The sequence below is a fragment of the Botrytis cinerea genome, chromosome 16 (genome assembly GCF_000143535.2).
Source record: "Botrytis cinerea B05.10 chromosome 16, complete sequence".
Classification (NCBI taxonomy): Eukaryota; Fungi; Ascomycota; class Leotiomycetes; order Helotiales; family Sclerotiniaceae; genus Botrytis; species Botrytis cinerea.
This window is the reverse complement of record NC_037325.1, coordinates 884,903-907,561: the sequence shown is the minus strand read 5'-3', so window position 1 is coordinate 907,561 and position 22,659 is coordinate 884,903. Positions and strand designations below refer to the sequence as shown.

Genomic DNA, 22,659 nt, shown 5'->3' with positions numbered 1-22,659 from the left:
AAAAACTCAAAAAAAAACTCTAGAGATCTATTACGAATACCAGTGTGAAAGTTCTCTCAAGAGAGAAGCAAGAGGGAATATTAAAAATATATATAAGATAGACAGAGAAATTGAATAATTGAATATCCGGGGTTGGTGGTGACTTGAAAAATTTAACGAGAACCATCTATTGTAAAGTTGATATTCTGAATGTGATTTGTATAGTGATACCGATAAACAGTTACTAGTTAGTTAGTCAATCAGTTAGTCAGTCAATCAGTCAGTCAGTCAATCAGTCAGTCAGTCAATCAGTCAGTCAGTCAATCAGTCAGTCAGTCAATCAGTCAGTCAGTCAATCAGTCAACCAATCAGTAAATCACGAGTAATTTTGCCAAACGAGTATTTTGAAAGAATGTTTAAAATTTTGATGTTATGTAGAGAATGCACAAAGGTGTTAGAGCTATACTCCTTGGACAATTCCAAAGGGGGTTTCCAAGTTGGAAATCGCAGATTTCCCACCATATCGAATCTATGATTTTCGCGCTCCAGAGAAGCCTCTCGATCAAGGAGCACGCCATACACCAATTCTACCCGGATCTCTCACTTCACCTCTATACGTTAGGAAGAATTGAGAATTCGGTGAATAGTTATGTTGCTCTGACACATGTACCCACAAATCGGTTGATATCTGAAACCCTACTTCTTTGTCTCGGTGAAACCTGCAATTCGGTTCCGGACAGAAAAACCAAAGTCGATAACGGCAGGTTAGGTCATGTTTTGAGTGAGTTGCGTCATCTGTAAATCGCTTGCCACAGTATCGGCATGTGGGTGACATACGTGGACCGATTTGGGAAGAACGATTTGAAGCCAGTTCTAGACCAGTGTTAATGCCGGGAGTTGGTTGTTGATTAGAGTTATGGTGAACAGCTGGTTGTTTTTGATAGAGATCAGATTGGAAAGTTGATTGCTTATGGGAGTTCGAGTTGAAAGTTGGTTGTTGTCGATAAAAATCAGGTTGGAAAGTTGATTGCTTATGGGAGTTCAAGTTGAAAGTTGGTTGTTGTCGATAAAAATCAGGTTGGAAAGTTGATTGCTTATGGGAGTTCAAGTTGAAAGTTGGTTGTTGTCGATAAAAATCAGGTTGGAAAGTTGATTGCTTATGGGAGTTCGAGTCAGAAGCTGGTTGTTCATCCGAGCTAGGTTGGAAAGCCGCTTGTTGATTAAGGGTAGTTTGAGAAATCGGGTATTGATCGTTGTTACGTTGCATAGCTAATCGTGGATTGATATTAATTTGTTGATCAGGCAAATTTTGAAAAGCTGGTGTGTGAATGGTTCCTTTCGAATTTTGTGATGATGTTGTACCAGTTGAAGCCTGATTTGGGGGAGGTGGTTGGCGCGGAGGCTCAATATGACTATTCGAGGAACTGCTTTTGTTGGGTTGGATGGGAATGTGAGAAGATTCGTGGAGCCTATAGCAATAATGATAATTAGCGTTCTGATTATAATGAGTATCAGGCTAGGCTGACAGGTCAAGAATTTGGGAAATTGCCGAAGCGATGAATGAAATATGGAATACATACATCATGTCGGAATAAGATTCCAAAGTGGTTTTCAACGAAGGCTTCCTACAATACAGACATGTACGAAGTTCTCCTTGATCGGTAATCTCAGGGATGAGGGTCAACATCGCTTCCAAAGTAGTATTGGACGCCCTCTTGCAATGCGGACAGCAAAAGCGTTTCTTTCCCGTAAAAACTGGTATGTAGCTTCTTCTGGGCCTTGCTTCTATTATTTCCTCCGTGAATTCTAAAGTCTCTCTGATGGAAGGGGCTGCGCAATGAGGGCATTTAAGAACCTCCTCTTGTTCCATGTCGACAGGGGCAATGTGTGACATAGATTCGCGAGTGGTTATATAAGTATCTTTGCAATACGGACAGGTATAACGTTTCACTTTCTCGGTATCGAAATCGTTATAGTCTTTCTTGGGTGGACTATTTGTGGAAGACGAACTTGGGGTATCCGGCTTCTCAACATCATTTGACGGAGGTACTTCCGAAGAAAGATCATCATTTGGTTTTCCAAGCGTTGCTTTTTTATCTACAGTTCCATTAGCCATATTGATATCCCTATTGGTGGTAATGAAAATGTTGATGCCCTCCGATGAGTTTTTGGTCTGCAGCAAGAAGTTTCATCCAATTACTCTGTGAAGAATGATGTGTTCAGGAGTAGAAATGATTATTGTGCGAATATAATATACTATCGTTCTTCCAAGAAACACGCAGCCAAGTTCAAATAGAAACAACTGGAGAGAAGTGATAAGCTTGTTGTTTCGTTGCGGGATAACTTAGCTAAAGGGTGTAGCATGAATACGGCTTGGTATCAGTTGTGCCTGCCGGGTTTTCCTTGCAGAATTGAAATAGGAAACGACGAGGCCGACCCAACATTCGCCATATTAAGAACCCAAAATGTCAAGAAATCTCTTGCCATTCTTGAACTCACAAATGTGCTCTCTCTAAATTGACTATAAAAAAAGAAAATGTACTGGTTCGCGTCGGCCTAATTTTTGAAGAAAGTAGAGGACAGTAGAGGATTGGATCATGTTTTGAAGTGGACCCGTGATTGAATTTGAATATCAAAGAATACAGTGATAGCGTCGAAATGCTAGATCTAACTTGATTTGCGGTTCACTGTCCGTCAAGACATTAGATATACCAATTCTTGGACCACTGGATTTGTCTGATACACGAAGCTCGCACCGCTTCATACCCAAAGCACACTACTACAAATGCAAGCTCTCGGCTCTCGACGGGAAAGTGACTGTTGCAATTGTTCATCTCCAAGCTTACCATTTAACCTTGTAATCTTCCCAATCCAATAATTAGATAGGACGATCCACCTCTCCCCAACACCAGTCCTCACCGGACCAACCCTCGCTTCCTTTCCTCCACTCTCCTACATCGTCGACTTCCTCTTTTCCAACCTTCAATCCATTATAGATGTGAGGAAAGAACCCCGCTTTGCCCTCCGTATCCCAACACCCGCCTATTTCTTCGGGTTGCTTTCCTACTGCATCCTCCCATTTGATGTATGGAGCTACTTGCTCATACTTGATGCGGAGAATGTAGACGTGGGATTCGTTTCTGATTGAGTATTAATGACACGAGTAATGAAATATAAGAGATACCTCGATATGACGAAGGGAATGTAAGCATCAGAGGAGGATGGTGCAAAAACATACGAGAAAAAGGCATTCAAAGTTCCTAGTAACTGTTTCGAGGTAGAGCAGTGAACGAATCCATCTCTTTGATCTAGATCAGAAACTGGAAGGACTTCTGGAAGCGGCGAAGGAGGTTTCGCCACAGAAGGAATGATTTTGTAGATATACGTTGGATACGTCGAAGTCATATTCATGTTGTGACTATAAGATGTCTCATGTACATTGTAGTCGATTGATCTATTTGATGCCGGCGTATAGACCAATCAGAGCAGGGATAAAAGCTATGATGGATTAGTTTCCAGCTTCACGTGACTCTTTTACCGCTTTTGCTGGCAGAATTCGTCGTGCCCCGAAAAAAAGTTGATGGAAAATATTCGTGCTGAGAGGGAAGAGACTTTAACTTGAATCTTCAAAAACACAAAATACCTTCAACCTCTCGAAAACCTCAATCACCATGTCGTCAGACGAAATTGTCTGGCAGGTTATCAACCAACAGTTTTGCTCTTTCAAACTCAAGTAAGTCGGTTGATTGTAGACAGGTACATAGCTCTTTTCATCTACTAACGATACCAGGACTACGAAAGATCAAACTTTTTGTCGCAACGAATACAACGTTACTGGTCTCTGTAATCGACAGTCATGTCCTCTCGCAAATTCCCGATATGCAACTATTCGCGCAAATCCTCAAACCGGTACACTTTACCTTTACATGAAGACAATTGAAAGAGCACATATGCCATCGAAATTATGGGAGCGCGTAAAGCTATCTTCCAACTATGCTAACGCATTGGTACAAATCGACGACAAATTGAAGTACTGGCCTAACTTCCTCATTCATAAGTGCAAGCAGAGACTTACAAGATTGACACAAGTTGGTGTTCGCATGAGGAGATTGGCAAAAGAGGAGGATAGATTGGGCGAAAAGCTTGTTCCAAAAATGGCGCCCAAGGTTAGAAGAAGAGAAGAAACTAGAGAGAGAAAGGCAATGGCGGCTGCCAAGGTCGAGAGAGCGATTGAAAGAGAATTGATTGAAAGATTAAGGAGCGGTGCTTATGGCGATCAGCCATTGAACGTCAGCGAATCTATTTGGAAGAAGGTTCTGAAAGGTTTGGAGAGACAAGGAGAAGGAACTAGAGATGAGGATATGGATGAAGGTATTGAAGAGGATGAGTTTGAGGAAGAAGGGGAATATGAAGATGAAGAGGGTGTCGGTGATGTGGAATATGTTAGTGACTTGGGAGAAGATGAAGAGGATTTGGAGGATATCGAGGATTGGCTTGGAAGTGATGAAGAGGAAGCTACCGGCGAAGAAGATAGTGAAGACAGTGAGAGTGACAGTAGCGAGGACGATAGGGCCAAGAAGAATGCTGCCGGCGCAAAGAGAAAGAGAGCACCAGTTTCCAAAACCAAGCCAAAGAAGAGAATCTCGAAGATGGAAGTCGAATACGAACAAGAGCTCGAAGGACCACAACGAGAACTGGCTTTCTAATCTGGGAATGCATGGACTTTCATTATACCTGGGGTTGGGCGTTCTTTATAGGTGTTGGTGCTCTTGGTCCCTCAAAAATAAGCTGTTAATTTATAGTACTGTAGACAGCTTTCTTACTTGGCTAGGAATATCAAAGCAAGCGATATTCAAGAACAATTTCTGGAAGATGAAACTGAATGAATTATTGACTGATTAATTTATTGTGATTAACTCCATATCAATTTTAATATCATCAGTGGCTCTTTCAACGGCCTCCTTAGTCTCATCCTTTGGCGTAGTGGGGTCAGATCTCTATCTTGCAGCGAAACCTTGGAAGTTTCAACTTAATCCTAAACTCTCCATAAATTCATAACTTCACAACTAATCCGCGACACCTTTCTACAAACCACAATAAATTCAGGACCTGCCATACTTTCGAAATAATAACAACAAACTCTGAATTTCTTGTCGGAGAATCACCGCATACCAACCAACCTCAATTGTGACACACAACCTGAGCCATCGGGTTCCAACAACGGTTCTCAAATCAATACAATGTACTCCTCCTATCTGAACTCCATTACCTCCAAAGTAACCTCGATCCGACAAAACATATTCCAAGGCGAAGCCGACGGCGATACAGAAGATGACACCTATCTCTGCCGCGTAATGCGCACCTATTACCTCCAAGAAAAGAAACAAAATCTGCCAGCGTGGCTTCCTCCCGATCCACGCGGTCCAGCACCTACTCCTGTCGTCCAACCAATGTATTCCCAACCCGTCGGGTCAACATATGGTCAAGCGCCTAATACGCCAGGCGGCTCACAAGGTTTGAACAGTCTCTTCGGCGGCGCGACAGGAAGAACAAATGCGCCATCGCCACCTCCTGGGAGTTTGCGCGCAGCGAGAGGAACAGCCGGGCCGGCTCGAACCCAGAGTCCTTTCGCGAGCCAACAGGGTGCAAGCGCAACGGGTAGTTTATCTGCGCGAGATAGATTGAAGATGGGGAGATCGAAGGGTAGCGCGATGAATACTAATGCGAGCCATGATTCGGGAGGGGACAAACCGTTTATGGCGGCGACGAGTCCGTGGGCTTCGAATGAGGCGGAGTTTAGTGGTGGGGGATACGAACCGCCGGCGCCGAGAAGGGGAATGGGATTACCCAGTGGAGGACCTGGAGCGGGAAGGAGACCGGGTTTACCTAGTGGACCTAGGTCGGGGAGATGATTGGGAAGGAAAAGGGGGAGATGTGTATCTTGGGAGCTGAACTGTGAATATTTGCGCTGGTCGTGGTCGTGAGATTTTGATGCATGGCGTGGAGTCTTAGATGGTATGGTGTTAAGGATTGGACATATTTTATCGAGTGGTGGTGTATGGAGTCAATACTTTAATATAGCATGGTAGGGAGTTGGAGCAGCGGAGCAGTGGTATTTTGAAATAATAAACTAATCCCTCTTATTCTACATGAACCATATCATGCACATGTCTTTACGCATTTCTACCCTCTTGCCTTGGATGGCTTCGCTATAAATACCCCTGAACCACTCATCCACAATTTTCCCTCCAAACCTCTAAGCAGAGGCATCACCAAGGTTGCCAATTTTTATTATTCAACCCAACGAGAAACATCACCACTTTACATACACACACACATATACATACATACACCCAAAAATAAGCCAAACTATATAACAAACACCCAGGACCGGTGCATGAGCGAATACCCTCTACCATTAAGTAACCCCTCTCACCAAACCCCGAAAACCAAGCCAGAAAAATCACACTGTAAGTATACAACAAGCCCACTCCTACTCCCATCATACTTTTCTCTTCAGATACAACACGTTCCTGGCGAATACATACATATATGGGGAGATTGATACTCGTGTTGACGATCCATCTCGAACTGTATCAATATTATCGTTGTAGCCAAGTTCTCCCCCTGACTTAGGCATTCCACGGGACTGTGCATACACTAAACCTCTCATCAGCTATCTTGCTGTGGCCCAGATATGTGAAGTTACATTTTCCTGCGTGATTTGTTGAAGTCAAATGGGAGATTGTTACCGTTGTACGTATTGCTATTTTTGTTGTTATTGTCTTCACCATCGCTTCTTGGTATCATACTTATTGAATAATTCGTCTTTGACAACTTGGTTGTTGTCTATATGATGAAGGCTTCTTCTGATGAGGTTTGAAGGTACTTCGCAATGTGCGTAAAGAAGCAGGTGGTGAATCATAGTAGAAGTTGTACATACACGATGGGGTTAAACTCTCAAATTGATTGATGTTCCTCAATGTCACAAACTGGCAGATTGTTAGAAGTGACCTTGGGATTGATCGATTTAGAAATGAACAAAATGCTGATTTTTAGTCACCAAATCCCTATACTAAACGCCCCCTCTAGTGTCAAAACACATGATTATACCTAACTCCCATGCATTCATGCATCCATCAATTCATTACATATGCCAACAAACCAAAACCTGTGCCCCATTCATTCAACTCACATAGCCGAGAAACCCAGTTTCCCAAATAGACTATCCATCGCAACCCACTGCCTACCACATTTATCCAAATATTTCTCCACTACACTTTTTAGAGTACCAAATTTGACTCGATTATGTTCTGCTAATGCTGAAACGAGTTCTATTTTCATATTAGTTTCCGTGTCACGAGTTCCTTTCAGGAAATAGAAAGTAGAAGAAGCCTTACCTTTTTCCGTACCCCTGGCATTGCTCTTCGCCTTGTCTACATCAAATAAACTAGAAAAGTAAAGCAACTGATTATACATCATTTTCTCGGTGTATTCATATCGCATTTTGCCCAAACATCCTTGAGCCAACCCCTTTGGCCCCAAACATCTATGACCATAAACACTCATTTGTCTGGTACGATTACCACATGCTTGATCATCGCACACAAGCCAGCCTTCATAATATTTACATGTTTCTTGACGGATTTGATGCTCGAGTTGTGTCATGATGGAAAGAGTTGAGAGAGTGGTGCCACAGCGACAGATGATACCAAATGGAGAGCAATTCTCTGTGCTATTGAGTATACCTTCGAATCCGAACATAGCTTTGCACGATCGACAGCGGAGAGTGAGACGAGTTGAATCCTTGAAGCGCACGGAATCGTCGATTTGACTTTCGAGGGGATGAATTTCTGCTTCATTATTGCCCGCCGAGTTGTTGTTATTGATGCTATACTTGCGTGCATCAAGTCCAAGACAATCAGCCAGGCGCACTGTATCGGTACCTGAGATATTTGCGCACAATCTCTCGACGGGTGGGAAAATTTGTTTGTAAAGATACCATTCAACGTCTGGCTTAAGACCCGAATCACGCTTCATTACATCTTGAGGTGTAAATGAGCGTTTAGCGGCATTCTCAGATGTTTTACCTTCTCCTGTGACGATGTAGGCGATAACATCATCTTTTCGGACTTGTTTCCCCTTGGCCAATTCCCGTAAAGCAACTTGAACTTGCGGCATATTATCGGCATTGGGATAATCTTTGGGCGCTTTTCCAAGTTTCGTGTAGATTGTATACTTTTGAACAGGAACATTTCCTTCCCTCATTTTTGTTGAAATCTCTCGCAAGTAATCGTGAATTCGGGTTATAACAGCCTCAGAATCATCACCAGACAGTATTTCATTCAAGAGTTGAGATGAAACTTCCTTCGACAAGTTACAGTATTCACGACGCTTCATATCCAAACCCTTGACTTCCATTTTGTCAATGAACTTTCCGTCAACCTGTACAAGGTTAATGGCAGCGTATTTCTTCTTGGCTTGAAGTAGAATACGTCTAAACACATTGTCGATATCGATCTCTAATAGCCTGTACAAATCGTTGACAGACTTTTTGAAGTCATTTCCAACTGCAAGAGCATCTTGGATATTATCCACGTTGGCATTGATCATGACGGAATCTGTATCACCATATATAACTTGCAAAGATTTGCTCTCGGCCAGATCCTTGGTACTTCGAAGAATCTCACGGCCCTTGTATGTCGTGAGAACTGCAAGTGGTCGAGCATAAAATCTAGATTTGGTGTAACCCAAACAACCGTACATAGAGTTAGCAGTAAGCTTCAGTGCCAATTGTTTAATATCCCAAGTTGCCAATTGCTCAGAGGTCGCATGTTTGTCTTTCATAAGGCTCTTGACTTGTCGACGTCGACTGACAAGTGTGGCAATCAGTTTAGGCAAGATACCTTGATCCTGATCTTTTGGTACCTCTGGAACCCGATCCTCGTCATTGGACTATGCATGTTAGTGAAATATGACTTTTAATGGTAAGAATATTGACATACCAAATTCAACCTATCAACAGTAGTAAAGCAAATATTGTATTCCTGGATAATACTGGGGTACAGAGAATTGAAATCCATGACAAGCACGAATTTATCGTACAGACCTTTCTCTGGCTCAAACACTAGACCTCCTTTGTACTTGTCCTTTTTCTTCACATCTCCATTTTCTTCGTCGGCATTCTCCTCCTCGACTTGTTGTTTGCCTTTAAAAACAGCCTTGTCGGGACAAATATACTTATTGCGATGGAATTCATGTAACAAAATATATTCATTGCGTTCAGCTCGAGTACCGGTGAGTGTTCTTGCCCAAGAGTTTCCAGCCAAATTAGTGAGAACTTTGGTTAAAGGAAGCATTTGAACCTTCAAGGCAAGAGCTGCAATGAAGTATGTATCTGCTTCGCAATGACTGATATAGTCCATTAGGCCATCCTTATTAGTAGCCCATGTCTTCAATGCAGCCTCGTTATCGATCTCTCGACGATTAGTACCTGACAAGTAAAGACTGCACATCTCTGTAAGGGTCCAAGATGTACATTTAGTCATAGTTGATTTTCCCATGTCATTGGCCAAGTCACACATTAGACGACCTGACATTAGCGTACGCTCTGCAAAGAAATTTCCACCCATCTTCCCCATAGAGCTTGGCCATTGTTGACGTCTCATTCGACCGATTCGTGACCATTGCGGAGTCTTTCTAGCTTGAAATCGGCTTAGTAGAATGCTGAAATCAACGCCTTCTAATTGATGGCCAACGAGAACATCTGGATCAACTGAATCCAAACGAGCAAGGAAGTAGCTCAAAATCTCATTCTCCTGTTTGACTAGCTTGACAAGCCCTATCGAACGCTGTTTAACGACTCCCTCAAATCCGATGGGGAAATGTGATCCATTTGGCCGCATGACAGTAAAAGTTTGGCATGGTAATCTTTCAGGTGGAGTAGTATCGCTTAGCGAAATATTTTGATAAATGCGGGCACTGATTGCAAGAACTTCTTGCTTATTTTCTTTGACATTGAAAACAGTGCGCATGGCAATGCTCATCAGAGTCAATGGTGGCGCTTCGAGGTTATCGGAATCGCTGATGGGAGTAATGAGATTTGGTTTTGTAACCTGAACTTCTAATTTGCAGTGAGAAGCGTTTTTCAGAGCCCCAAAGTCTGCATCTTCGATTTTCAACCAACATGGACCCATAATGTTCTTCCAGAGAACGAATTGTTCAAAGAGTGGAGTATTTGCTCCAAACACATGAGAGAAAGTCGAGCCGGTTTGCTGGTCTACATTTAATGCATGATCTAGAGTGGTCAGTCGAGTAGCTAGATGGTGGATTTCACACTTACTTGAGTAGGGATACAATAACTTCAGATACTCGCCTTCCTTCGGTATTTCAGGTAATTCGAAGGCGTACTTCCTAGTGCAAGGTTTGATTTTGTGCATCCCAACTTTCATTTTGGTCATCATGCTATCAACTTCCTCGTATACATCCTTCATCTCTACCTCGTCAGTCGTATCCCGGCCGTTGCGTTGACGGTATTGTCGTGGAAGAAAAAAAAGCTTCCTCAGAACGTTATCGACTTTTACAAAGCAACTAACAAAGGTGCCTGTCTTCTTGTTCTTAACCTTGCCAAAAAGACACAGATTGCCATGCATTTCAGTATAATCAGTCCAGAACATATGGAGGCTTCCATCTTCTTCAATTGCGTCATTATAGTCTAGTTTCCCAAAGGATGTTGTTTCCGTAGGTTGACTACTGTTCATAACATTCAATCGTTGCGTAACATCATTCCAGGACGATGCATCCACTTCGTCAATTGGACCGCGAGGTGGAGATGAAGTTGTTGGTGTTGGATATAGTTCCTTTTTCAGCTTGGGCGGAGGTCTGGTTCCGGAGATATTGACGCTGCTGGCTGTGATACCATCCGCTTGAGCGACCTCCATCATATCTTCATCCTCTTCCTCTTCCTTAACACTGATATGTAGTCTCCTCTCAACGGCCTTCGCCACGGGGGATGAGGGCTGCGGTTCGTCCATATGCATATCATCGTCGTCAATTCCTGCCATTAAATCGTCGTCGTCGCCTACATAGACAGGAGGGCTAGATGGCGCATTCATAGTATTGGCGGATCGGCTATCGGCTACCTTAGTTCTTTTTGACGTATGTCGAGTATTGTTCAGTGATGGGGATAGAGCTCTTGTCCTCCTCTTTTCCTGTGTTTTACTGGCTCTCGAAGGCTGGGCTGTCGATCGAGGAACATTGGTGTCTACCTGTCCTAAAAGTCCCTCTAAGAAATCATCATCTGCCTTCGTTTTGACAGGCTGCCACGATTAGCAATGCGTAAACAGATCATGCCCATTGCAATTACCTTTGGTTTTTGTTGAGCAACTGCCGGTCCTTTGGTGAAATAGTTGCTAATACCTTTGTCCATGTTTTCCTTTTTGACCTTTTCTTCCTCTCGTTTCCGCTTTGCTATGAGACTGTCAGGAGTGCAATTAGAATAGGGGTCTTCAAAACCCACCAGCTTTTCCATTTTTGTTCCTCGTAGGAAGCTCCTCTTCACTTTCGGTTCCGTATCCTCGTCTATTATCTCGATCCCAATCTTCACGGCCATCATCTGCGTAACCTTCGCCGTTGTCATCGATGACGAAATCATCTTGATCTAAACGGTTTCTCACGACCTTCTTGTACCCTTCTTCGTCAACCTCTTCATATAAATCTTCTCCCTGATGTACTTCGTAAGTATCGAGACGTTTCTTTCCAGACTCTCGAAGAGCACGGAGTTCTGCGAACTTTGCTCGCGCAGAAGCGGCTTTCGACATTACGAATTAGAGGGATAATTTGGATATATGTTGCGAAGTGTAGTTTTTGGTTGTTTATAACATTAAAAGAAGAGAAATGTACAAATATATTTTGAAAGACAGTTATAAAAATTGGATTGGAACCTCCTCCTGATGTATGTAGGCGGGTATGTGTGTATGTTTCTGAGTACAATATTTTGGAACTGCAGAGTGGATGATTGATACGCGAAATTGGAGAAGGGTAATTCTGACGCGCTCCTACCACTTTTCGCGTTGTGTAATCGCGAACCCTTGTAATCCATTGACACGAAAGTTAATTGGAATTTGATGACTAAGCTGAGCGGATTATAGTTAAACCGACTATAAAAAAAAGTACCAGAATGATGAAAGAATGGAGGGGAAGTTGATCCATTAATAAATCTAGACTTGAAAGATGTTTACATGTCGAGCATGTACCAGGAGATGCCTACAGGCACTCATCGGCGACTCGACGATACATAGTACAAACTCACAACTCATAATTCCCCAAAGACAACTCTATCGGACATTTGCCACGAATGCGACGGATTCTGATAGTTACACCTACCAGCCTATTGCACAAGATGAAGAGTCTTCTGAACCAACGAAGAGCAGGACAGCCAAAAGACAGGAATGGCTAGATTCTAGGGGACAGAGGCCTGCAGATAAAAAGCCTGCAGCTATTGATCCACGAATTGACAATAAATTTATTTGGAAGCTTAAACAACTGCAAGATCCACTGCAGCTCGCCGACTATGTACGGAAACTTCTCTCGGAGGATGATTTCGAGAAGGCATTACTTTATGTTCGATCTGCAAGCAAGAACGTTGAGTGTGTTGTTAGTTGGAACCATTTGATTGAATGGCAATTCAGTAAGGGTCTATTGAATCCTGCACTCAAAACATTCAATGAGGTTCGTTAGTTCTGGTATATGTCATGAGACTTTTGTTGACAATGTGATTGCAGATGAAAAAACGAGCGCAATTTCCAGATGCGCAAACCTACACTATTATTTTTAAAGGCTGCAGCGAGAGTCCTCATACCAAACCAGCATTCGAGAAGGGATTAGCAATTTATACCTCGATGCTCTCTGCTGGTTCTCGTCTACGACCGAATACTATTCACATGAATGCAGTACTTAGGCTTTGTTCGAGGGCAGGCGAAGAGGAGGCTTTGTTAGGAATTGCTTCTCAAATGCCTGCCGAGGGGAACCGCGCACCAGATAATCTTACTTTCACGACCATCCTGAACGCATTTCGCATGAAGGTCATTAGCCAGCGAGACATGCCTGAAAAGGACTTTTTAAAAATGAAAGAGAAAATGATAGCTAGTGCGCATCGAATGTGGGGGGATATTTATACTCGTTGGCGTAAAGGAGATATAATGGTCGATGAAGAGCTTGTGTGTGCTATGGGCCGGACATTACTACTTGGTTCAGAAGAAGACAACGATGATGTTTTGTCCCTTGTTCAGCAGACAATGAATGTGCGACGTCAGATACCTCAGCGAGGTACAAAATCTCGAAAGAAGATCGAACCGGGACTACAAGGGCAGTCCAGACCTGATGATAATAAGGGGTTAGCCGAGATAGAAGGCGGTGATATCGATCCTCCTAAAGATCTTGAAAGCATATTTTCTAGCTATGGAACTGCAGTGGCTTCATTGCCTAGGTCGCATGTACACGCTACTCCAGGACCAAACACATTATCTATGATAATGAAGGCATTGCTAAAATTATCTAAAAAGGACGCTGCATCAAAATATTGGCAGCTCTTCACAAAAGAATTGGGTGTTGTACCTGATACAGATAATTATCATAGCTATCTGAGAATCCTCCGTGTTTCTCGATCGAGCCGAGAGGTCCTGGAACTTTTACAATCAATGCCCAAAGAAGCCTTGAAACCCGAAACCTTCCAACTCGCCATGAGTACCTGCGCTCGGGACAAAATCAACCCCAACGTCTTCACCACCGCCGGAAAAATCCTAGATATAATGCAGATGCAGCTCCCAGTCCCAGACATCAAATCCCTAGTAACCTACATGGACGTAGCCGTGTCTTCCTCTCTCATCCGCAAAGCCTCCGGCAACCGCCCCACCAAATACGAACAAGGCAAACAAATTTCCCGCGCCCTCGAACGCGTAGGTCCCTCTTACCTTAACCTCCGCGCTCTCGCCACCTATGGAAACCCCACCGTCACCGATGATCCCTTTCAAAACCAAGAGTTCAAAGACCAAGTCCTCTTTCTTATCCGCCGCATAATAGGCGCTTACGATACGCTCATGGATAAAGGTCTCGTTTCGCGCGACGCATACACTGAGATATACGCCCGTCGCAATAAACTTATGGCCTACGAAGACCGTGCGAAACAACAGCAGGACGGATCTAAAAAATACCCAGGCCGCTTTAGATACAAGCTCGAGCCCAAAGAAGATGATGAAGAAACCCCAGAGCTTACCAATCATCACATTCATGAACCCCAAAAGCCTATCGATCGCCGCACCCATGAATTTTCAAAAATGCAATTCAAGAAAGCAGTCAAGGGCGGCTTGGCTCCGTTTGCTGCTACCCAGGGCTATGTGGCGCGTGTTCAACCGTTTGCAAATAGAAAGTCGAATGTTGGAGCCCCGGCGTCGTTTGCAAACAGGAAGTCAACTACTGAGACATCTGCTAGTTTCTAAGTCTAGTTTTACGGGGTGTACAGCATTGCCTGATGCACAAGATGGTCGCTCAAATGAACTCCATATGTTATTTACTGTACACTATCAGCTTACATATTATGAAAATACCCAACCTGTACAATACACCCGCAACTCATTTATAACAATTGACGTCTAATGAAGTTCATCTATTTCATACGTGAAATGCAGAAAAGACGATACAATGTTTAGCTGAATTTGTCTTTTATTATGGATTAAGTCTTGTAATGACAAACCTGGGGATTATCTGACTACTCAATGTCTGTTGTGATCCTTTCCGAAATCGAATACTTTCAATGTAAAAATATTACCATGTGTTCTAGCATTAGCGATGACGCTCCTCTTCTCCCGCAATTCATTAATATCAATATCCTTCTCTGTCTTCATTTATCTTCAAGCGATGCTTCACCCAATAAGAGTAATCGCTATAATCAATACACTCACTCATCCTACCTCCTTTATCAAGCCACGACCCATTTATACCTCTACTTCATTCTCACCCATACTATCCCCCTCTTCGTTCATCAAACAATACTTACTCACCCTCATCCTTTCCAATTTCTCGCCAAATCCCTCACTAATCTCCGTTTCATCACCACTCAAGTCTACACCATCCACCTCGTCCGCTTCCATCTCCAAATTAAAATAATCCCTCTCTTTAAACTGCTTCTCCAACCCACTCCCCGGCGTCTGCACTCTCTGAATTGGATTCGAAACTTTTTTATTCTCCTCCAGTTGTTCAGGACTATAAATCTTCCCCGACGGCGTAACAATTCTTGGAATATGGATTGGGGTGTATGCCTCTACCCGCTTGGGAGTGGTGACTGACTGGAGAGGAGAGGAACATCTGTCTAAGAGTGGTCGAGCTGAAGATGGGGACATCATTTCTTGCGAGTGAAAGATGTTTACTAAAGTGGGGACTCGCTTTGATTCATATCTTGTGTTGAGTTGTGGAAGAACTTCGCGGTCTATAAATTCTTGCGACACTGTTTCTACACGAAGAGTGGCATTTTGGGCTATGTTCTCCTTGCCTTTCCGGATATCTGCTTGCTCATATTTTTTGTTATCAGAAGATACAATTTCCTTGGTCTTGGATGCTGCTGGCGCATGCGCGTTTTCAAGGCCTAGTTGACTGAATATAGAAGATGCAGTGCATGCAGATACATTGCCCTTATTCTGCTCTCCCGTACAAGTAGCAGCCCAGAGACCTGGCCTGACATCGGCTTTCTCTTTTTTGTCGTCGAAATCTTGTTTGACAAGATTAAGACTAGAAAGATGGTCATTCAGTTTATGATTAGTTGCAGTCGCAGCATCAATGGGCTCTGGCACAAAGATTGTCAAGTTTGCGTCAGTAGAAAAGGCTTCCATTGTCTCATCAACTTCTGTTGGGCAAGATGATTTTGGATCACCACAACCAGCGTTCTCCTCGTACAAATCAATGTTGTCGATAGGAAGAATATATATACTCTCATTTAATTTATTCGACCAAAGAGCCGCCGGAGGACCTTCTCCAGAAATGGCATTTGAACGCTCTCTGCGATGTACCGCGTCATTGTCAAAGCCGAAAATAGTATGCGCTTTCGCACCCTTTGTTTCAGGAAATATCTCTTCTTGATTCTTTGAAACTTCGTTGGGTTCTGAAACTCCGCAATCTTGACTGTCAAGAAACCTCGAGAGTTTGTAACCTTGTTTAAAGGATGAATCTGAACCTTTTCTAGCTTTTTCCTCGACAACTTCGATTTTGAGAGACGCACTTCCATCATCCGAAGAGTTGTCAAGCCATGCGTGGTGAGTGGCTTGGGCGAAGAGTTCATCTATCATTGCTTGAACATCTTCGGGAGTTGGTTCAATAGAATGATACATTTCTTTGGCATCTTCGGATTCAGCCCATATCTTTGTTGCAGTCTTGCGATCTGACTGAAGATTTTCGTGTGTATGCATCAAATTGCTGCTGGACTTCACACAACCAAGGCTATTCAGATACTGAAGAGTTTGCTTAGAGCCTCTGAGAAGAGGTGCCGGTCTATCAGAACCATTTTTCATAAATAATTCAGTAAAAAATTCATTATTTGATTTTCGAGGAGTTCCAGCTTCCACACAAAGGCTCATGTCATTGCTTCCTGGAATATCCTCACCAACTTCTTCCTCTGCTCCCTCTTGCGATTTTATACTGAGTGAAGAACTTTCGGGAGATTCAATAGTGACAAGTTGGAACTCATTCTCCAAATCGGAGAAATCAGGTAGATCTTGGTCACTCTCATCTTGATCACCGAGAGGCGATAGTGTTGGTCTCCATGCAGGCTCGCGGGTTCTGTAAATTGATTCGACACCTATCGTTTGTGCTTCTACATGTGAGCTTTGCTCAGTAGTACTGTAAATAATCGTGGAAACTTTGTCTAATTCAACTCTTGAAATATCCGGTTCAGATTCGTGAATTTCGTTTTGAGTCGATCGTGGAGAGTCAACACAAACTTTGCGCTCCGTCTCTGATTTATGAAAATCTGCGAAGGGAAAACTGTCGAGCTCGTCCATAGCTTCATCCAGTATGAAAGATTGGATTCTGCGCTCCGAGGCATTGTGCCTGACTTCTGACAAATTTGCACGACTTTGTTCACATAGATCGACCAGTGCTAAATCATTCTTTCCATAAGTCTGTGTCCGTGTCAATCCAGCTTTGATTTTTGAACAGTCAACGCGATCCCCACGTTTCGGTGCTTCAACAATATCACCCCATGCGTAAACGTAGAAACAGCGCTCAGATGCATTGTACCTAATGTCTGAGAATTCACCTCGATTCTCTTGGTTCATAGCAGCCATGGCAAGATCGCCATTGTCATAGATTTTTGTTCGAGCCCATCGGGTCTTCGTTTCTGGATATTTAACGCGAACACTAATCTCCGGCTCTGGTTTGGGAACTTTCCCCCATAGATGAACGTAAATGCAAGATTCTTCTGGGCAATATGATATCGTATCTGAATATTCCCCCTTGTTTCGCTTGCGAATGTCTGAAATGGCAAGGCTTCCTGTTGGGAAGTATTGCATAAGGCGCCATTTGGCCTCTGTTTGAGGATATCTTACAAATACTGCGCCGTCCAAAAACTGCAGGCTGGTGAACGAACTTATGTTCTTGTGTATCATTGTAACGCCTGAGACTTCCTCCAGTGTTTTAGTATAAAAATCTTCGACGGTTTCCGAGGCTTCGTTTAGGCTCTTGTCAGATGTCTTCTCCTTTGGGAACCCTTCGTCCCAATCTTCTATAGTCTCTTCCGAGGATGATGAAAGATGGAGGTTCTTTGTCATTTTATTTACGGTCTGCTTGACATTGCGGATAATCCTCCGATGATCCGATTCATCGGACGTAGATGGGGTTGGCTGTAAGCTTTGACAGTGACTCTTTCGTTCTTCTATTGAGTTAACAAAAGGAGTATCGATCTGCTGAACATATTTTCTATCAAACAGACAAGGAAGTCTGGCTCTGCTTTCCAGCATTGCGTTTCTGGATTTCGCTGCGGCTTGCCATGTTGGTGGTGATGGAGCCATCTGATCCTCAAATGTCGATCTAGAGTTAGAATCAGATGTCACTCCCCGGATTGTAATCATTGGCCGTGTCCCCTCGCGGCATATTTGCTCTGGTGTTGCCAGTATGTTAGTTTGGCAACCTGTCGATGAAAGCGTATCCATGAATTGATTGCTATAATAGGCGTTAGACAAAGTTTGCAACTTGTAAAAGAACAATTACCTTGGGCCTGATCTCTCAGGAATCACATCTGGGCTCGAATCCTTCAGAAAATCAACGGGTATAGTTGGTTGCAACTTACCAGGGGAGGGCGATGGAGAGACAATCCGCCCTTCCCCTTTGGCGGCAAACTGTTCATTGTTATAGTCGTCAAAAGACTTAATAATCGAGCAAAGATATGAGTCTGGTGTTTTGGATCCGTCTCCATCTACGTCTGTTGTTGGAGATTGGCTTGTCAATTGCTCGTTAGATCCTACACTTTTTAGTGTCTGCGCTTGACTCGTCCCTATAGTCAAAGTATCAAAACACATACTTCAGAATACTCGGAGCAAGAATACTTACAGCTGTCGGTTTCGCATCCTGCTCGAATATTGGGTAGAGCTTCAGAACTTCGAAACTTTTGAAGATCTTGAGTATTGGTTAGACGTATCCCTCCCATGAAATATTATCGTGACGTAATGACAAACTCACTATCGATTATAGTATTGACATTTGCTTCCAGATTATGAGCTCCTCCTAACCGTTCCTGAGGGAATCCTGATTGAACCTCCAATGCTGGTGTGTGCAAAGGACTCAGGTTGTTCGCTTCCAAACCTATCAACTCTTTTGCCAACTTCTCGGCAAATACGCCCTCTTCACAACAATCTGGCAACTTCTTTTCTTCAGATGTGTTTTCACGAAGGGTTGTACTACGTCGAGGGGATGCCTTGTTCGAGATTGATCCGATTATGTTAACAAGACTCTTTCGTCTTTTTGGAAGCAATTCTGATGCCTCGTCTACAAACATAGTATTAGCTTAAACTGGAGAGGTTGAAGTCATTCTTACATACTAATTTGCAGGTCTGCTTTGAGAGGAGTTGTCGTGAGAGGTCTTTCATTCTCAGGAGGACCGAATTCACCAGATCTCTTTGTACGAATTGTTCCCAAGAAGTCCCATGTTGAATTTTTGCGGCGAATAGGGCTAGAATGACCGCCCTCATCTTCCACATCACTATTGAGTCTCCCGCGTGACTTCAAACCTCTTAAACTATCAAAAATTTGTCGAGCTTTCTTTTGGGAAGATGTTCGTCCCAAATCTTGGATCTTGTGTGAGTTGGGTGTATGTGGGATTCGAGGTAGAGGTGTATTCTCATCATTCATCTTTTCAGGGGTTTGAAATGATATGGAAGCCATGTTCGTTTAACTCGCTCTCGGAATTTACCTGCACTTCATCAGTTAAGGGGCACAAATCCAAGAATGCGAAGATAGATTACGAGAAGCACGTGAAATCCAGCGAACTGGCTAGATCAGAAAAATACACAGAGAAGAGAAAAAGAAATATTCTTACTTATTTGTAGTTCGTTAACCAAAAATCCAAAAGGAATCAACATGTAAAGATTGAGTTGTTGATTGAAGAGAATCAGAAGGAAAATAGAAGTTGAATGAACAAGATCACATACCGCACCATTGGAAACTGGCAAGAGCAAAGGAACAAACTTATCTGGGTGGCATCTGTACCTACCTGAGTTGTAATGTCACAGTCAACCAATATGAGTCTCTTGAAATAGGAAAGGGGGTAACGAGGTTGCAAGATTCCTAGGTATTCTTGGAGTCTAGCCCTTGGTGGTAAATCAATTTACAAATCGATCTGACCTTGAAAACTCAGACCAATTTCACTACACCTTCCACACGGTTTTATTCAAAATATATCTATTCATAAGATCATGGAGTGAACAAAGATAAAAGAACATCGTCCGTTGTAGGCCATGTTCAAGATATTTCAAATCAACCCGTACGCTTGATCACGCGGCCGCACCTCCCGCTTCACAGCAACTCGCGTACTCCCCAAATGCGACGTTAAACTTTCGCGACCTGGACTCATTTATCCTCGGCCATCCTATCCCTCGTTCACCTTAACTCCTGTCTTTGACCTCAAATATTATCATTCGATCTTGAAAATCTCCATCCGCCTTTTTGAGTATTGTTGAGGGAGGACTTCAGGAAATCTGCGAATCTATCAACCTTCATAACACTAATAACAGGTAGCGGTAGCTGCAACTTATCACTATGGCACCCAAAACTGATCTACCCGATTTCAATGGATTCATTAACAAAGGTAGTTAACCTTGATCAGAATATGCAGTATCTTGGCTATGTTGCCAGTGACTGACATAAGATTAGGACGTGAGCGTCGCAAGGATGAGCTTCTAGCAAACAAATTCCTGGGCAAGAATCGTCGAGCAAGTGCGCCAGGAGCGACAAACAACAATCGCAAGCCAGGCACTGGTCCCTCACTTGCAAGCAGGATGGGTGTTGGAAAGGTATGGAGGCTATTGGCAGGTGTCTACAAATCTACGAATCTAACAATCGAATAGCGTGGCCCGGCTGCACCCAAACCTGCACCAAGGCAAAATTCCACACCCACTGTCGGAAATGTTGATGCGGAATGGACTCATGATCTGCACTCTCTTAACAACCCAGGCAGTTCTAGAACATCTCAAAATCCTCCTCGGGGCCCTAAGAATATCAATACGCGTGTGCGCAATGATCGTCTTGCGAAAGCTTTCAACGGCTCTGCATCAACACCGAACCTGAACGCTCAGTATAACATCGTTGGGAAATCAAAGGCGACTAAAAGCATGTCTATCAAGGGACTCGCAGGACCATACATTGTAATGGCAGAAAATTTCGCACGAGGCACTTCCGCACAAGATATCGAGACCGCGATGACACCAGTTGGTGGGCCTCCACTCAGCTGCCGCCTTATCTCTGATTACCCCAGAATTATCGCGGAGATCATTTTTGATACCAAAGATGGAGCTGACAACGTCATTGATACATTCAACAACCAAGAGGTATTTTCAGTCAGGGTAGAACATCCTTGAATCATTACTAACGAACCCATGATAGGCGGATGGTAATTTATTGCACGTTTACAACAAATCGGGAGCTCCCGCGCCAACGCTTCAACCGGCCAACCAACGTTCTGCGCCTCGATTAAGCGTTCCTACCGGTCCAAGAGCTAGCCGTGTTGAACGTAGTTCAGTTTCTGATAGCTATGATTCAAGATATGATAGCTCGCGAAGTTCTCGGGATGATATTATCGATGGTTCCTACGGATTTGACGATCGTATGGATACCGATGACCGGGATGGGGGCAGTCGTAACAACACCAGAAGCCAAGGACTTTATAGCGACAATCTTGTAGGAGGTCGTGCTGGTAACAGCAACAACCGCAATGGCAACAACTGGAACGCCGGGCGAGGAAATGATAGAAATCGCGGCTATAGATGATTACGAGACGTGCGATTATAATTCCATTTTTTTCTCGTCTATGGACTTTTGAACACTACAGAAACGTTACGAATACCTCATTTTGAGATTTTATGATGCAACACACGCTTCTTGCAGGATTGCATAATGAGCAGCGACCACAGAAAATAAGATGCGAAACGGCATTCTGAGATGCCATGGGATCAAAGGTTTTCATGGCTACATGGAGTTATGGGAAAGGGCACGAAATCCGCGATACCTTGGCATACCTTGCGATTAATACCCCTGTGTATAATAACAAATACAAAAATAAAGTATACAACTTTTATGATATTAAGCTGTTCCTCGGTTGACAAGATTCGACGGGACTAAGCTTCCTCCATCCCTGGCCTTGAACATTCAGTACTCTGCACGTCTGACATCAGACAAAGAGCATGCTTTAAGCGTACCTCTGTGCTGTCAATTTCGAAGTCCACATGATTGAAACTTTGTTCCCCGTATCTTGGCCCCTTCTTTGGTTCTCCTCTGCATATCCCACCTATTTTCCTCGACTCGCATACCTACCGTATCTCATCTATGTATTCCATTATACATTCATTTCCTCCACTACTTTTTCATGATTTGTTATTCATCCTTCACCATATACAAGTTTCAGTCTTTGCGTCCATACTTCTCTTTCCCATGAGAAGAGTCTCAGATAAGTGTATATTTCTATGGACATTGGCCATGACTAGGTTCTTTTGACCTAATCAAATCTAGAGTTCTTTTTTGATTCAGCTCTCGCAAGGCGTAGTGTTCGATAACTCATCATCGTCGCGTAAGGCTTAGAAATCTGAAGCACGTTATTGTCTATTCCTTTTTGCTCTCGTATGCCTTTATTGAATTTATTATCTGATCGAACACCGTTTGTGTCGAGTGCATGATTCATGTGGATCTGAGAGCAAAGGGAGCTAGTCTCGAACAATATTGTCAGAGATCTGTATAATCACAGCTCTTTCTTTCAGACATCCTTTCTCTCTGATCAAGATCTATAATGGCCTCACTGCCCTCATGATGTAGGCTGCATGTTTCCCGTCACTCTTTTGATGCATATGCTAGTTGAGGATCAAATGCTTGGGTGTTTCGAATGCTGGATGAAATTTTGAGTACCTAAAAAATTTGGTGATTGACTCGAGCGCT

General features: G+C 43.3%; 8 protein-coding genes across 8 annotated transcripts; 4 read left to right on the top strand and 4 right to left on the bottom strand.

Annotated features, from left to right (window-relative positions):
* Positions 1-392: 392 nt before the first annotated feature.
* On the bottom strand, positions 393-2,428 carry BCIN_16g02350 (hypothetical protein). The gene is made up of 2 exons (XM_024697977.1): positions 1,560-2,428; positions 393-1,448 (listed from the first exon to the last, which is right to left on the bottom strand). The coding sequence occupies exons 1-2, from the start codon at positions 2,093-2,095 to the stop codon at positions 542-544; spliced, it is 1,443 nt and encodes a 480-aa protein (XP_024553794.1). The 5' UTR covers positions 2,096-2,428; the 3' UTR covers positions 393-541.
* Positions 2,429-2,521: 93 nt separating this feature from the next.
* BCIN_16g02340 (hypothetical protein) lies at positions 2,522-3,461 on the bottom strand. Its single transcript, XM_001553275.2, has 2 exons — positions 3,218-3,461; positions 2,522-3,119 (listed from the first exon to the last, which is right to left on the bottom strand). The coding sequence occupies exons 1-2, from the start codon at positions 3,388-3,390 to the stop codon at positions 2,858-2,860; spliced, it is 435 nt and encodes a 144-aa protein (XP_001553325.2). The 5' UTR covers positions 3,391-3,461; the 3' UTR covers positions 2,522-2,857.
* Positions 3,462-3,577: 116 nt separating this feature from the next.
* Positions 3,578-4,877, top strand: Bcmak16. Its single transcript, XM_001553276.2, has 2 exons — positions 3,578-3,712; positions 3,770-4,877. Exons 1-2 carry the CDS (start codon positions 3,651-3,653, stop codon positions 4,683-4,685), a joined length of 978 nt encoding a protein of 325 aa, XP_001553326.1. The 5' UTR covers positions 3,578-3,650; the 3' UTR covers positions 4,686-4,877.
* Positions 4,878-4,956: 79 nt separating this feature from the next.
* BCIN_16g02320 (hypothetical protein) lies at positions 4,957-6,129 on the top strand. The gene has a single exon (XM_024697976.1). It carries the CDS (start codon positions 5,220-5,222, stop codon positions 5,889-5,891), a length of 672 nt encoding a protein of 223 aa, XP_024553793.1. The 5' UTR covers positions 4,957-5,219; the 3' UTR covers positions 5,892-6,129.
* Positions 6,130-6,937: 808 nt separating this feature from the next.
* On the bottom strand, positions 6,938-12,047 carry Bcpol1. The gene is made up of 6 exons (XM_001553278.2): positions 11,498-12,047; positions 11,345-11,448; positions 10,322-11,297; positions 8,985-10,276; positions 7,380-8,934; positions 6,938-7,313 (listed from the first exon to the last, which is right to left on the bottom strand). The coding sequence occupies exons 1-6, from the start codon at positions 11,796-11,798 to the stop codon at positions 7,171-7,173; spliced, it is 4,371 nt and encodes a 1,456-aa protein (XP_001553328.1). The 5' UTR covers positions 11,799-12,047; the 3' UTR covers positions 6,938-7,170.
* A 129-nt stretch (positions 12,048-12,176) lies between these two features.
* Positions 12,177-14,605, top strand: BCIN_16g02300 (hypothetical protein). The gene is made up of 2 exons (XM_001553279.2): positions 12,177-12,708; positions 12,762-14,605. Exons 1-2 carry the CDS (start codon positions 12,211-12,213, stop codon positions 14,472-14,474), a joined length of 2,211 nt encoding a protein of 736 aa, XP_001553329.2. The 5' UTR covers positions 12,177-12,210; the 3' UTR covers positions 14,475-14,605.
* A 6-nt stretch (positions 14,606-14,611) lies between these two features.
* Positions 14,612-19,629, bottom strand: BCIN_16g02290 (hypothetical protein). The gene is made up of 5 exons (XM_024697975.1): positions 19,059-19,629; positions 18,700-19,005; positions 18,571-18,636; positions 18,232-18,514; positions 14,612-18,183 (listed from the first exon to the last, which is right to left on the bottom strand). Exons 1-5 carry the CDS (start codon positions 19,399-19,401, stop codon positions 14,970-14,972), a joined length of 4,212 nt encoding a protein of 1,403 aa, XP_024553792.1. The 5' UTR covers positions 19,402-19,629; the 3' UTR covers positions 14,612-14,969.
* Positions 19,630-19,852: 223 nt separating this feature from the next.
* Positions 19,853-21,786, top strand: BCIN_16g02280 (hypothetical protein). Its single transcript, XM_001553283.2, has 4 exons — positions 19,853-20,323; positions 20,389-20,528; positions 20,583-21,062; positions 21,118-21,786. The coding sequence occupies exons 1-4, from the start codon at positions 20,275-20,277 to the stop codon at positions 21,499-21,501; spliced, it is 1,053 nt and encodes a 350-aa protein (XP_001553333.1). The 5' UTR covers positions 19,853-20,274; the 3' UTR covers positions 21,502-21,786.
* Positions 21,787-22,659: the final 873 nt, after the last annotated feature.